General features: G+C 43.8%; 1 protein-coding gene across 4 annotated transcripts in view; it reads right to left on the bottom strand.

The window, feature by feature from the left end:
* The window catches only part of SLC25A13 (solute carrier family 25 member 13), a 169,827-nt gene that overhangs the window by 51,998 nt on the left and 103,445 nt on the right, over nucleotides 1-14,384 (bottom strand). For 3 of the 4 annotated variants that reach the window (XM_045828248.1, XM_045828250.1, XM_045828251.1), the window contains 2 exons: nucleotides 9,995-10,082; nucleotides 9,377-9,535 (listed from right to left, as the gene is read on the bottom strand). In XM_045828248.1, the coding sequence (XP_045684204.1) occupies nucleotides 9,377-9,535; nucleotides 9,995-10,082 (247 nt within the window). The remainder of the gene's footprint in view (nucleotides 1-9,376; nucleotides 9,536-9,994; nucleotides 10,083-14,384) is intronic. The other variant, XM_045828249.1, reaches the window with a different exon arrangement.

The raw sequence follows: 14,384 nt of genomic DNA, 5'->3' as shown, positions 1-14,384 counted from the left end.
TTTAAATGATGATCTCTTGTCTCTGTAACTACACCGTGACAGTCTTTTTCGAGGACTAATAAAAACCAGCCCACAGAGCCAAATGACTCCAGTGTTCGACACAATCACTCCAGCCGGCCTTTCACACTACTGAGATTTGTCTTTCTCGCTATAAATTTAGTAATGCACTGTGAACAGCAAAAACAAAACAAAACAAAAAGGAAAACCATGTATTTAAGACTAAACACAGGGCAGCAAATATTTATTCGTTCGGCAAACATTTACCAAATGCTTTCTGTGGGCTTGCTAGGGTGCATGAACATGCGAGGTGTGTGCCGTCCCCGGGGAAAATTCTCAGTTTAGAAGGAAGGGAAGCCTGGGTGTCTGTGTGCACCAGAAAGGGGACAAAGCACTGGAACACAGAGTGGTAAGGACCACAGCCCAGGGATTTCAAAGTACTGTGGGAACAGGGAGAGAGAGAACCACTTGTTCTGCCTGCAGGAGCAAGAAAAGCAGTAGAGAGGAGACACTTGACCTGGATTTTTAAGGATAAGGTGAGATTCAGTGGGGAAAGAAGACATGGCTAGACGGGAGGGCAAGGGGTCCATGCAGAGGGAACAGTACATGCAAAATCTCTAGATCATGGCACATCCGGGGCCGAGGCAAGACCACTGGAAGTTACAGCTGGATCACAGACCCTGTAACAAGTAACAGCAGCAGGGATAAGGATGACAGGCAGTACACGTGGGGGCACTAATTACACCCCAGGCACTACTCTGTGTGTTTTATGTGAATCAGCACAGTTAATCCACATAAGTCAGTACCAGTAACTCATGTTGTGTTATTGTTGCCTCGTCGACAGATGAAGAAACTGAGACAGACCCCTAATGTCACTCAGCTATCAGATGGGGGGATGGGGTTTAGCCCAGGAGGTCTGCCTGTAGGGGGGCTCCTACCTAGAACACTGTACTTCTACTTTCCCAGGCCACACTATGGAGCTTGGACCAAATCCTTTTAAAGGATTTGGGATTTAAAGAGCAAATTTCAAAAAGTAAAAAGTTCTAGAGGCAGGTGAAGGAGAGATGGCAAGGGCAGAGATGGATCCCTGGCAAGGGGAGTAATTAGGAGGTTGAAGTAATATGATGAGAGGCCCCCAAGTTTCACCATATTCAACTCAGTAAGAATAAAACCAGAGCACGAATCCATTCCTGACACCTGGGCCAGATGCTGGCACTCAGGCAGTTACTGGGTATGTACCGTTCTCGTGGTGAGCCCCCTGGCTCAGTAGGGACACGAAGGTGGCTGAAGATGACAGTCTGAGTGCCCCTACAGTTGTGGGCCTTGACACCCTTCCTCCTGGGTCAGTACCCTTTGGGACGTGTCACGATCTGCAGGACAATGAAAAGTCACTGAGGTGGGAATTGCAATAGCTCTCCTGGGTCGTTGGCTTCGGAGGGAGGAGGGGTAACGTGGCTCAGTAATGCCTAAAACAGCCCGTCTCATTAGGGCACTTCAGCACGATCACACTGAGGTCTAAAGCACATATATGTTTGACATCTGGGTAACTCAGCAGAAAAATTAGGTTTCTAATATAAGATGTTTCTGTTGGATTCTGGAAATCCATTTTAACCATTAGAAACAGAGAATGGATGTGTGTGTTGTTTCTAACTTGTCAAAACAGCAGTCTATTTTCCAACTGCCTCAAATGAAATTTATTAGTGTGGTTAGTTTTCTAATCTTCTCATGTTAGCTCCGCTCCATCAGCACATATGGCAATGCTTCTTTGGCAAACTTGACCAGAGGGCTGCTAATGCGAGAAAAGATTTACAGGGTACAATATTAATACAGTATTTTGTCTTCGAATTTCGTAGGGGCGAGGTATAAATCACACTATCCCCTCTGATCACAGTCCCTTGTGCAATCCAGGGAGAGCTGTGTTAGAGGTGTGGGGCTAAGCCCCCATCAGGAGCCTCCGACGTGGCTTATACAGCACCTCAAAAGGAGCAGTGTGCGGGACTAGGGGGCTACTATGCCATTATTTACTTAAAGCCTTTTAAGAAAAACATTCTAGGATCTCAGGGTTGAGAGATACTGTGAAAGAAAGTCATTAACGAAGCTGGCCTAATTAAAAGTATTTATTTTCAATGGTTGGCAGCGAAGGGAACGTCTGGAGCGCGGGCTCCGGTGGCGGCCAGGCCGTCGCTGCACCTCGGTCTGCACCTACTTCAGGCCAAGTGACCTTGGGGATGCCGAACTCCAGGGCTCTCGCTGGTAAACCAAGGATGCTAATTAGGACTCATCAGTGTATTGTGGTAATTGTATGAGTAAATGTAGGTAAAGAGTCAGAAAAGGTTCATGACCTAAATTATGTATTAAAAAATGGGATGTTTCTTTCTGCCTATTTGTTTAAGGTATGTCCTTGATTCTCTTCTTGCCTACAGGAGGCAATGCAGCCTGAATCGCGTTCCCCCGTCTAGAATTGTGTAAGGGGCACAGACGGTCTCCGACTTCCAACTTCCAACTTGACGGTGCTCTGGGAGCGACACTCATTCAGAAGAAACCGGCGAGGCTACGCTTGATGCTTGGTAGGTTAGGAGTAGTAAATGCACTTTTGACTTACGATATCTTCTTATGATGGGTTGATTGTGATATAACCTCACTGAAAGTTGAGGGGCATCTGTCCCCAGGCAGTAAGGGCACCTCTGGTCTGATAGTGTCTAGTGGTCTTGCCTCCTTTTGGCAAAGATAAGGAAGTAGCACTGACATACCTTCTGCTCTGTTTTTAAGCTAAAACAGAATGTTTTCATTAAGAACATAAACATTTCTCAGCCTCTGATGCTAAGCAACTTTTTACAGTACAGTTTCTATTGAAAGGCACAACAGCCAGGCGATTAGGAGCACGGAGCCAGGCGCCAGGCTGCCGGGTGTGCGTTCTGACCCTGCTCTTCATTGGCTGTGCAACTGTGGGCGAGTTACTGGATCTCTCTGTCCCTTAGTCTCCACATCTGTAAAACGGGGACAAATGCAGAACCACCTTCACAGGGTAGTTTTAAAGATGAAACAACATTCTCAGAACAGTGCTAAGTACATAGTAACTACCATACAGTGTTTTTTTGTTGTTGTTATTTTTATCTTCATCATCATTACCATCATCATCACTCTCCTCCTCTTCCTTCATGGAAACTGGCTAAGCAGCTTGTTCCAAGTGGCTATTTGGTGCCCAGGCAGTGGCACTCAGAGTTGAAATCAGGTCCAGTTCTACACTCAAGCCAGGGTTCTATGCCCCCTAATGCTCAGCTTCTCCCCGTTCACTCTAGTGGGGTTACTGCTCCTACTTCCTTCTCTGCTCTACAAAGGCCTTTCTTCTGGCCCAGACTGTTCCAAAACTTCTCTCTGGGCCGACTCGCACTGGGCTAGCACCCTGCACTGACCAGCCCTTTCACACAACACAAGGACGGTGGCTAAGTATGGGCATCTACATCATGCTCCCGTCTCTCTCTCCAGGTCCTCAACATTGGGATCTTTGGAAACACTGAAGGTACTGGATGGCAAAGCCAAGCTGCAGGTTGTGACCTGGTGAACAGGCGAGAGTCACGGAGCCCACTGGGCACGAGACTCAGGGGCAGTGGCAGGTGAGGAGCCAGCTGATGGTCCACGGCCCACTGTACCCCAGTGCAGCAGGTGTCCCGAAGGACCATGCTGAGCGAGACAAGCAGGAGCAGAGATGCTGAGGCGCCATAACAGGGAAGAAACTCCCTAACTAAGGCAGCATTTCGGTCTCAGATCAGACCAAAACAAGTTCAGGAGTGGCCAGCCCAGCCCAGAGAAACGTAGCTTAGAGCATTTGAAATGGGGGAGAAGGCATTCCGGGCAGAGAGGGGCAGCGGAGTTTGGTAAGGGAAGTTAAAATGTAAGCTACCCCATTCCTGCAGCTGAAGCCACAGGCAGCACTTTTTGTGTGATCTAGTTTCAGCCCGGAGGCAGCCGCTCCGATGTTAAATTCTTACCCTCCTGACCTCACCGTTGGGGCCACTACACTTGCCCACGTCTTCCCAGAGAGCCCTCCTTGCTTTCAACATCAGATTAACCTCCATTCTGGAGCGATCAGCACTCTGCCTGCCCTGCCTCACAGCTTTTATTCCTACTCCTGTTTCCGTGGCCTTCTCTCTTCACTTGCTGGAGCCTTCTCCCCTCCCTCCACCTCCTCCCATTTGTCTGTCCGCTTTGACTCATACTGCCCCTAGGCAGAAGGCGTTTCCACCCTCCCGACTACACTATCCCCTTTCACAGCCCTCGCTGCAATCCGGTTTTCCACCCCAAGGTGACCACAGTGGAGCTGGGGAATGGGGGCCCCAGGGCGGGAGATGAGGCACTTGGCAAATATTAAGGTTTAAATGCTTGTTTATCTGGGTTACAGGTTTTACTCAAAATCGTCAAGAACTTTCTGTGATCTTACTTACCTGTGGCGCAGGGTGCCTTTGGGACCCTGAGTGTCAGAGTGTGATCAGGGTCCAGAAAAAAATAAGCGCCTCTGACTCCTTCTCTACCCGAGGGTGGGGGTGGGGGGAGGTGGTTCTAGAAGTACAGGTCATAGGAAGAAGGATGTACCCTCTCCACCTGCTTCTCACTCTGCTCTAAGGCAGTGTTCAGAGTCCTGGTTATCTTTTCTTCTATCTAAACTCCTTGATGCTGAGTTTTAATGTTTCCCTTGTTTTGGCCTCAGCAGCAGTAAGTAGTAGCTGGTTATAAATTATCATTCCTGAGGCCTGGAACTAATTTGTTCATTAATCTTCTCTTTTCCAGGCCTATGTCTAGTTCCATCTTCTTGTCACTTTTCCCAATTTTCTAAGCTCACCACTGTCCTCATCCTCCCTCTGGAGCCTCGGACAGCACTCCGATCCACCCTAACATGAACTAGTGTTACTTGAGCCTCCCATTTGAATGCCCTGTGCTCAGCTCCGTTGGCTCGCTGTAGATTCCTGCAGGTTTGATCACCCAACTCACAGACTGCCCGAGTCTTCTGTTCACTTCTGTTTGGTCTCCGATGACCAAACATCTGCCTTTTGAATTTTTCACACCTTAATACCCTCAAAGAAAATGTGCAGAAATTGGCCAAGAAGACAAAACTCAAACCAATCCATTCTGTACTCATTAGAAGCTTTGGTGGGCATGCATGAAACCCGTAACTCAGTGAAGTTCACAGACTCACTGTGGTTCGTTCCAAGGTGCATGGGTTCTTAAGTTACGCAAAACAGAGTTGTAGAAATGCCAATCTTTTTATTTTGGTGCTAGAATTTTTTAATTTATTTTTATCCACAAGAATTATGCAAGAAGGAATCTCACTGTGGATCATACTATTTAGATATTCCCTTCTACAGAACCATTAACCACAAGAAGAGACTTGGGAGAAAATAGCTGTCTGACAAAACTTCCTTCTAGAATGCACACATATCAATAACTTCCTGAGATATCACCACAACATCCTCTAGATGTCACCTTGAGAACATTCCAGGATGGAAAATGACACTTTTGCACCACAGACGACCCAAAGTAGACACATTTCAAACTTGCACGCCTAGATCAATGAGCTTATTAGTAAGACATTTTTTCTTTTTGCCAATTATCTCAAAGATAAAGGAATGCTCCATAGTAAGTTTAATTCATAAAATGATCTAATCTCTCATGTCCCTCGAAGAGAAACAAAAATCAAAACCTTCCTTTAAAAAGTATTTCTCGTGGATCCTGATTTCTCTTGAATTCATCTTTCTCCCCAAGGCCCTCCCCAAGGCCCTCCCCAAAACATTTTCCAATTTCTAAGGCTACTCATCTCATTACCTGAAGCATCTAAGGGAGCAGAGTAAAGCAAAGCTTAAAGGCAGAAACAGTTATCCCTGGAACGTTAAGAGCATTTAATTACGGATGATTACCCAATCAATTGTTTTTCTTTACTATGCCAAGTCTAGAGCAGGCCAATAACTGACTCATTTGGTCATGCGATTCATTCAAACCAAATGAGCTGTCAGGTAATTCATTAAGGATTTTAAACACCTGAGTGCATTAAATCAATCTGAAGACTGGGGAGGAAACAGAGAAAGACTTTCACAAGTGACTTCAGAGAGCTCTGGATTATCTCGGGTGTTATTTTTCTTCATATGGACAGACTTACCCTGGGGGCCTGATTTTCCAAAATTATAGAAAAACCTAGGAAAATCAATCACTTTCAGAAGTCTTTATTATAGAGAAGGCTTGCAGATTCAGTCCCAAGGGTTCCTAAGGGGATCTTTTCTAACGACTAAAATTTAGCCCCCCTAAATAAGAGACTTCCAGAGACCAAGAAACAGAGAGATGAAAACTAAGACCTGACAAGCCCCTCCTTTGGACTAAGGGGCAGTGACTCAAACACGCTCCCTGATTATGACTGGGTGACTTCCAGGCCTGTGTGCAGACAGATGCTGGCCACTGGCAGAGAAAGGGGAGAGAAAAACATGTGTGGTGAGTGCTAACAGAGTTCTTTAAAAATAACCTTCGCTCTCGCAGTTCCACGAGAACTTACTTCTAAATGCAAAAACAGCTTCCCTTTAGAGATCTGTATTCTTTTTAGAAGAAGAAAAGAGAGAAGGAGAGAGATGCTTATTAACCTTATAATAAGAACACAGGCTGCAGTGACCTTCCTTCAAGGCCAACTGCCGACTTTCCCCCAAAATATACATACAGATAAAGTTAAAATAGGGAAAGGACCTTACTTATGCAACGTTCCCAAATCATGCTACTCAGGAAATATTAGCAATTATATATGTCTTGATGCAGAAAATTACATGTTAAGCAAAATTCCAGAATAGGAAAAAATATGCTCAATATTTCGAAACATGTTTATTAATTAGCAATGAAGTCTGACACCTTCTCAAATATTGCTAGGTGAAGCGTTAACAGCAGCGATTTTAAATCATAAAAATGAAACTTAACAGTTTTCCCCAGGAATAATAAAATTTTTAAACAATAAAATTACATTTAATGAGAAATTTGCAGTCAAAGAATCACATGTAGGGAGTTTCATATCTTGACTTTATACACCAGTGTTAGAACACTGATTCTCGGACATACTTCAGGTCTTTTTGTCTCTATCCTAATTTTCTGCTACCAACAACGGTTTCCCATTTTCATCAAATCTGACTCTTGCCTGATGATAAGCATTTACATGTAGTTATGTACAATTATTAGTTATTTACAATAGTTATATACAATTATTAATTAAGGATTATGTGCAAGGCCCTAAACTGGTCTCCAACCGATCAAGAATAGGACTAAGCCATTTATGAAGCAAGATTGTAAATCATTGTTTCAAACTGGAACTGCCAATCATCACTCTGCCTTCAAGATCCAAATCACAGGACAGAGCTAAACAAAGTTTTATAGTAAATCTTTTGTTTTAAAGTCATCTACTCAAAAAAAAAAAAAAAGAAATCAGGGAGAAATGAACATATGTGACTTCCAGAACTAATCTTTTTATATTCACACCCTACTTATCATCTCCTGACAGAGAGCCCCTTAGGGCTCTGGCACCCAAAACAGGTTAGAGAAATGTCTGTCTCTAAGCCAGGGGCATGGGAGGCGCTCTGCCTCTTTGGTGTTCAGAGTGAGCCTCAACCTCCACCTACTAGACCGCCCCCTCCCCTTCCCCTGAGGACTCAGTCGCTCCCATCTCACAGATGCAACCTCTCAACAGCAGGAGGTTTGTGGGATGGCCCCTAGGAGCTCAGCACTCAGTCCTCAGGTAGGCTTTAGGCTGTTCTGTCCGTGAGGTCAAGAGGACAGGCCAAGGAAAGAAATCCAGATGCAACCAGGAATCAAGACCTGCCAGGTGTGGGCAGAGACTTAATTCAGAAGAGACTCCAAATTAAAAACAAACCAGGTCAACACAAGGACATGACAGGCATACAGCAGGATACAAATATTTCTCACTATTCTAAGGATGCCCTTGAAAGTTAGTCCGATACCAAGGAAAGGCTATAAAAGTCACCTGTGAAGGCAACCCCAAGGCTCAGACATCTGTTTGACTTGAGGTGCAAGCTCTCCCTACAGAAAACAACGCAGGCGAACAGGTAAGGTGGTCGCCTTTGCCTGAATCATTGTGAAGCAGGAACTGTGACATTAAACTTGTACTACTTGGGAGACATTTCATTTGGCAGGTTTGTTGTCACCAGGAGGGAAAAGTATTTCAAATGGAAGGCAGTGACCCTGTAAGGGTCATCATCAATCACCTGGGGTCAAAGACCTTCCCAACTGTCAAGAAGAGGCCCGGGGTGAGAGAAAGAGGGCAAAGAAAAGATCAAAGGGCCTTTGATGGTGGTTATCTGCTGCACAACAGAACCTGCAAAATGGAACTTCTCTGGAGTTTGAAACCTCCCAGTTTCCAAGGTGAGAGATTTCCAGAAAGGCCTGTTTTTCCCCCTCTTCTTTTCACTTGTGTGCTTAAGATGAAGACTGGAGTCAGCAGGTGGCAGAAGAGGCCTAGAGGCACAGGTTTACCTGGCTGCCAGCTCCAAGGTCTGTCTCTGCAGAGCACTAAATACTATTCTTCTAGAGCAAGCAGAGAAGAATAGGGAAAGTAGTAGTAGGGAAAGGAGGGAAGACCCCGCCAGCTTTGCAGTTGCCAAATGGCAAAATGGCTCAGCTTGAACTGCTTTGTGATACTGTGGTTTAGCTGACGCAGAATCACTTGTTTTTTTTCTTTGTAGATGGCATGCCTCTTTAGGCCAAAGCCAATGGCAAAGCAGTCAGGTCTGTGGGATTCTTTCTCTGAATGATGACACACTCTCTAGGACTGTTCTCCTTGCCTAATGAACCTGAGATGATTAACGGAGCAGCTGGGTCCAGAAGGACGACCTGGCTCGAGCAGTGGGTGAGCCGATTCCACAGGGTACAGAGCTAGAGGCAGGGAAGGAGAGGCTGGAACTCAGAGAGAGGCAGCACAGGAGGGCTCTGCTGAACCACTGGTTCCCGTGCGATGGACTTTTCTGTGGTTTGCTCCAGGAGACCCACCAATCCCAGTAGGCCCTGCCCTGTCCCAGGATGCCTTTCCCTACTAGCTGGTGAGTGGAGTTATTTCAAGGACACAAACAATACGAGCCTTTTAAAATCTCACTGAAGATGTTTATAAACATAATTATTTTAAGAAATAAAGCACACCACAGAGCAATATAAATGGCTTTCAGATTACGGGCTGTTTTGATTAGCCATGCCCTACATGCCCCCAGCCCATCCCATTAGCATGGATAATTGAGAATCTGCTGTATTTCCATTTTAACACAGTCTATCTAATACATTTCAGGCACTTGGATGGAAAGCCAAACTTCTGATTATTATTTTTCCTTACAAGAATTTAGCCCATGGCACTAACCTCTATACAGTCCAAAGAAGCCTTCATAGCGTAGCACTTTCTTAAAACAGTCAAAGCTGTTTTTATACATAAGTTCTCCCACAAAAGAGCCAGTTGATCGTTGGTTCTGCATTCGAGTTTTGACAAGGTCGATAGGATACACGGCAGTGGCTCCCACAGCTAAAATCAAATAATACCGACATTTCAGAAGGAATTGAGGTCACTCAGAGGAAAAGAGGAGGTGGTTCAAGTCAAAGAGAAAACTGATAAAAGGAAAAAAAGTAATTTTGCATGTATACTTTTAAAACTGTACTAACTTTCTATACCCTTAACAGTTATGAATTTTCACTTGAACCAATGAAAAGGTAAAGGATGTTACAGTTTTGAAAAAGCACATCCCTCTAGTCTAACCTCATTATTAACCTGTCATTAGAAAGCCTATCTGCAGATCCATAAGAGAAAAGAGCCATTTGTAAGTCCCTGATCACATGCAGATATGGGGGAAAAAAAGCTCTCTTTGTTCTTGTCCCATTTCATAGACGACATAAGGTTTGCCTTTAATATTTCAACACAGAAAACCAGAGGAAAAAAATAAGAGGAATAATAAAACTGACAAATTTGCACTCATCCCTGGCTTACCTCCAGCGACAGAACCCAGTCCAAATCTGTAGGCCGACTCTGCAACTTGCAGGAGAATGGGTCGAGACGACTCGCCTGAAGCCTTCTTCTTCCCGTGTGTAGGGAACAGAGAGCGGAAAGACAGGGAGTAGAAAAGCGGACAGAACAAAAATGAGCACACGCTATTTTAAAAAATTATCCACTGGTTCCTAAATTTATGACACAAATAAAATGTCAAAGAGGGAAGAAGGTAGGGTTAGATTCAGTAAGTTTTGATTAATGAAAAGTTATCATTGCTGTTACTGTTTAAACATCATGTTTTGAAGGTAATGAAAGCCACTATGTACTAAAAACAATGTTATGAATCTATTTTCAAATGTTCAAGTCTCATTAGTGATGGAGAGATATAAATTTAAAAATATTAATGAGACAACATTCTTCATCAATCAGAATGGGAGACTAGGGGTCTGTTTTTTGTTGGTTTGTTTTTTAATAGCGACACTCAGTCTGGCAAGAGTTGATAGAAACAGCTTCTCAAACCTGGCGTTTAATCAAGTTTAAACTGAAAGGAAACTTGGTAATATTCACCCAATCCCTTAGAAGACATATAACCTCTCACCCTGCAGTTCTACTGATAAAAAGTTAGGCTAAAAAATAATTGTGTACATAAACAAGGATCAAGCTATAAGAATGTTGGAAAGCAGTACTATTTTCTAAGAGCAAAACCTGTGAGAATAACCTAAATGTCCAATAATAGAGGACTGGTTAAACATAATGCTACAGCCTTAAAACAAGATAGTATATCATAAAAATTATGTAGTAAAATACTTAATATTAAGAAATGTTCATATGACATTATAAATAAAAACCACAGAAATGGAGATCACATGGAGGGTTAGCAACAGGGGAGTGGGAGGAGGAGAGAGGAGGAAAAGGTACAGAGAATAAGTAGCATAGATGGTAGGGAGAAAATAGACAGGGGGAGGGCAAGAATAGTATGGGAAAAGTAGAAGGCAAAGAACTTATATGTATGACACATGGACATGAACTAAAGCGGGGGAATGTGGGTGGGAGGGGGTGTGCAGGTTGGAGGGGAGTGAAGGGGGAAATGGGACAACTGTAATGGCATAATCAATAAGATATATTTTTAAAAAAGAATATGGTGAGTAGACAGGTGTTCATGATTTAATTCTCTTTATGTTTTTAAATATTTAAAGTATTTCACAATCCTTAAAAATTGTTTTTATTAAAATTATTTGTGGGCATATACATGTACATAAAAATAACACTAACATTTTGGATACCTCACCGTCTAGAGATATTAAAAATTTTTACAGTGGTTACAACTAGGTGATTGTATTATTATTTTCTCCTCTTGTTTCATCTATCATTTTAAAATTCATATTTCAGGCCAGTCAGTGGTCTGTGTTCTCTGCCTACATAGAACAGTAGCAAAGAATCCAGTAGCAAACTTATGTGTACGAGGTCTGTCCAGAAGGTACCCAGCCAAGTAATATAAAAAATAGAGACATTTATTGAAGGAGATACAAGATACAAGAAAAACTGTACATAGGACAATGACGCGTCCGTCCCCTTCAAAATAGGCACTTTGGGAACTCACACAGTTATCCCAGTTGCCATCAGCTGTCCCATCATATTTTCCTGAATTTCACTGACAGTCTGAAATCTCTTTCAGTTCAAAGATGATTTCAGTTTTGGGAAAAGCCAGAAGTCACAGGGCACCAAATCTGGGCTATAGGGGGTGCTGAGTCACCTGGGTGGTTTGATGTTTCGCAAAAAACTCTGCATGAGACGTGATGCATGAGTGGGCATGTTGTTGTGATGAAGCTGCCATTCACTAGTTGCCCATATTTTGGCCTTCTGAATCATCCCAATAGTTTACGCGGAAGAATGTTCAAGCTCAATGCAAAATCTGATGCAGATTTGTTGCTCTACTTGCTCAGTCACCTTGTATGTGATAGCCACACAGTACACATGCTCACTCCACGGCATCTACCGCCCCCACTGACTAGTACAGTGAAGTCATCGTGGTTCACACATATGCATTCCAGTCCACTCTCCTTGACTGCCAGGTTACATCGATGCCAGGCAAACCATCCTCATTATATTAAATATGGCTGGACTTTGTAAGGATGGACCTCATACACAGATCTCGTACTCCCTCAAATGAGGGTGGCATATAGTTAGTGCTTCATAAATACTTGTTGAATGAATAAAAACATTCAATAAAATCTGTATTTTTCAAAAGCCACAATCATTAAAATTGGTGAACAATGAAAATAATTACCAACCCCAGCCATCAACCCATTGAATTTTAGTTACTGTCAATGTAACACAATTCTAACACAATGAGATAATTTGCAATCTCCTTCAAATTCACTGAAAATAGCTTTCCACAGAAATATGCACCTTTAAGAATGTGAAGCATTCCTTCTGTGAATTACATGGAGTGTTTCTGAGTCTATCCCTGTACAGATGGACATCAACAGTAACTTCATTGTGACCGTTGCAACCATAAGAAAGGTACCGTTTTATTTACGTGGATAAAAATACATAATATGAATGAACAGACAGAACAAAACTAAAACAGACTAGTAGAAACAAGAAACAAACTGGTGGTTGCCAGACGGGAGAGGGGTGGAGGGATGGGTGAGAACGGTGAAGGCGAGTACAGTCACTCATGGTGTGATAACTTTGCCCGGTGACAGAGGTCACCAGTCCGAGTGTGGTGAGCACACTGTCAGCCGTGTCAATGTCGAATCACTAAGTCGTACACCTGAAACTACTGTAATGTTGTATGTAAACTATCCTTTAACTTAAAAAAAGACAAAAATATGCAATACTTTGAAAGGTTTTGGTATCAAAATAACAAGTGAAAACACTGTGGAAATAATGGGGTGGGAGGAACCTATCGCTATCACTAAGTCTTTATTTTAAAGACAAAATAAATGAAACTCCAGGCTTTCGCTGAACTTTTCTGAAGCTAGAAATGCAGTATGCTCGTGAAACGAGAAGAGATTCCTACCCCCGGATGCCTCTGTGCCTCTGCTGACAGTGAGTGTTAGCACTGACCTGCCTGGGGGGTGACCTGCACTGCTCGAGTCTGTCAATGCGGCCTGGCCCACTGAGGTTCACAGAGTAAAGAATATTCCAGGCAAGACCACTGTGAATTGCTCTAACCCTCGAAGCAGCAGCCAACCATTTCCCACTGTAAATCCCATCAGCCTCCTCTAACCTCTTCATGACCAGTATCAACAAGCACCCCCTGCCAACTCTCAAAAGCTGCAGAGGGCCTGAAGGAAAACTTGTGGGATACCACTGCCAACTGGAGAACAGGAGTAAAAAAGGAAAAGAAAAAAGTCCCTGCTTTTTCTTAATCCTCAAATCTCTACAACTAGTAGCACAGAGACACTGGTAAGCAGTGTTTAAAATTCAAAGGGAGGGGAGAGCAACGTTGCTTCCACCTCTGCACACAATTATACAGTCCTCTCTCCTGCACTCGGGGAAATCGGCTTCCTCTTTTAACAACGGCCAGCTGGTTTTCCAGAGGTGCCTAGTTAGGATTTACTGAGCACACACCCACCACTTTGAGTAATATGCTGCACACAGAACTCGCCACTGCATTCGAGTGGGAAGGAGCTGAAAGGAGGGGGTCCTGGCCTGAGGCCTGCCAGTCTTAAAAATGTAGCCCGCATCAACCCATTGTGGTCACACTGGCGTCTCTGTACAGACCCAGAGCTCCAAGCCAAAAACTGTTAAGTCTCACAGGATTCGGAGATGGCTTTGCCTTAAAGGATCTCTTTTTCTAAAACGATGCTCGTCTGTGAGTGGATTTATTTTATAAACATCATGTAAGCACAACCCACCCCATGAAGGCTTCGATTCTCTAATCCTGATCTATAGAAAGTCGAGCAAGAGTTAAATGAGGAGGTCCTCGTGTCTTAAGTTTCTCACTCCCAAACTGCAAGGGATTGGTTTCTGTTAACCATAAAATAAAATTTAGCATTCCTCAAATTGTTTCCACATAACTTACGAATCCCTTCACAGAGAAAAGAGGTCTAAAAGCCTTCGAACTACGACTCCAGACTAAACACAATTATCTCATTTTGATATTCAGAAACACGGAGGGCACAGCAGTGGGACAACGGCACTGACAGGGAACCTCTCTGCCCAGCGAAGACAGCTCTCCTTCAGCAGCACCAGGAGTCGCTGGGCCAGCGACACCGAAACGGGACTTCTGCCCGCGTCTCCACCGAGATCTAGGGAGGAAGGGGGAAAGGGTCTTCTCCCTGTTTTGGAGGGTTAGGTTTTCAGTGCAGTTAGAAAAACCACCTCATCTTTGGGTCGGCGGGGAAAGAGCAAAAATGTCAACTATCTGTTAATCAGAACA

Source organism: Phyllostomus hastatus, unplaced genomic scaffold (genome assembly GCF_019186645.2).
Source record: "Phyllostomus hastatus isolate PE091 unplaced genomic scaffold, TTU_PhHast_1.1 phas_scaffold_78, whole genome shotgun sequence".
NCBI lineage: Eukaryota > Metazoa > Chordata > Mammalia > Chiroptera > Phyllostomidae > Phyllostomus > Phyllostomus hastatus.
The sequence above is the reverse complement of the archived record's forward strand: the minus strand, read 5'-3'. Positions and strand labels throughout refer to the sequence as shown.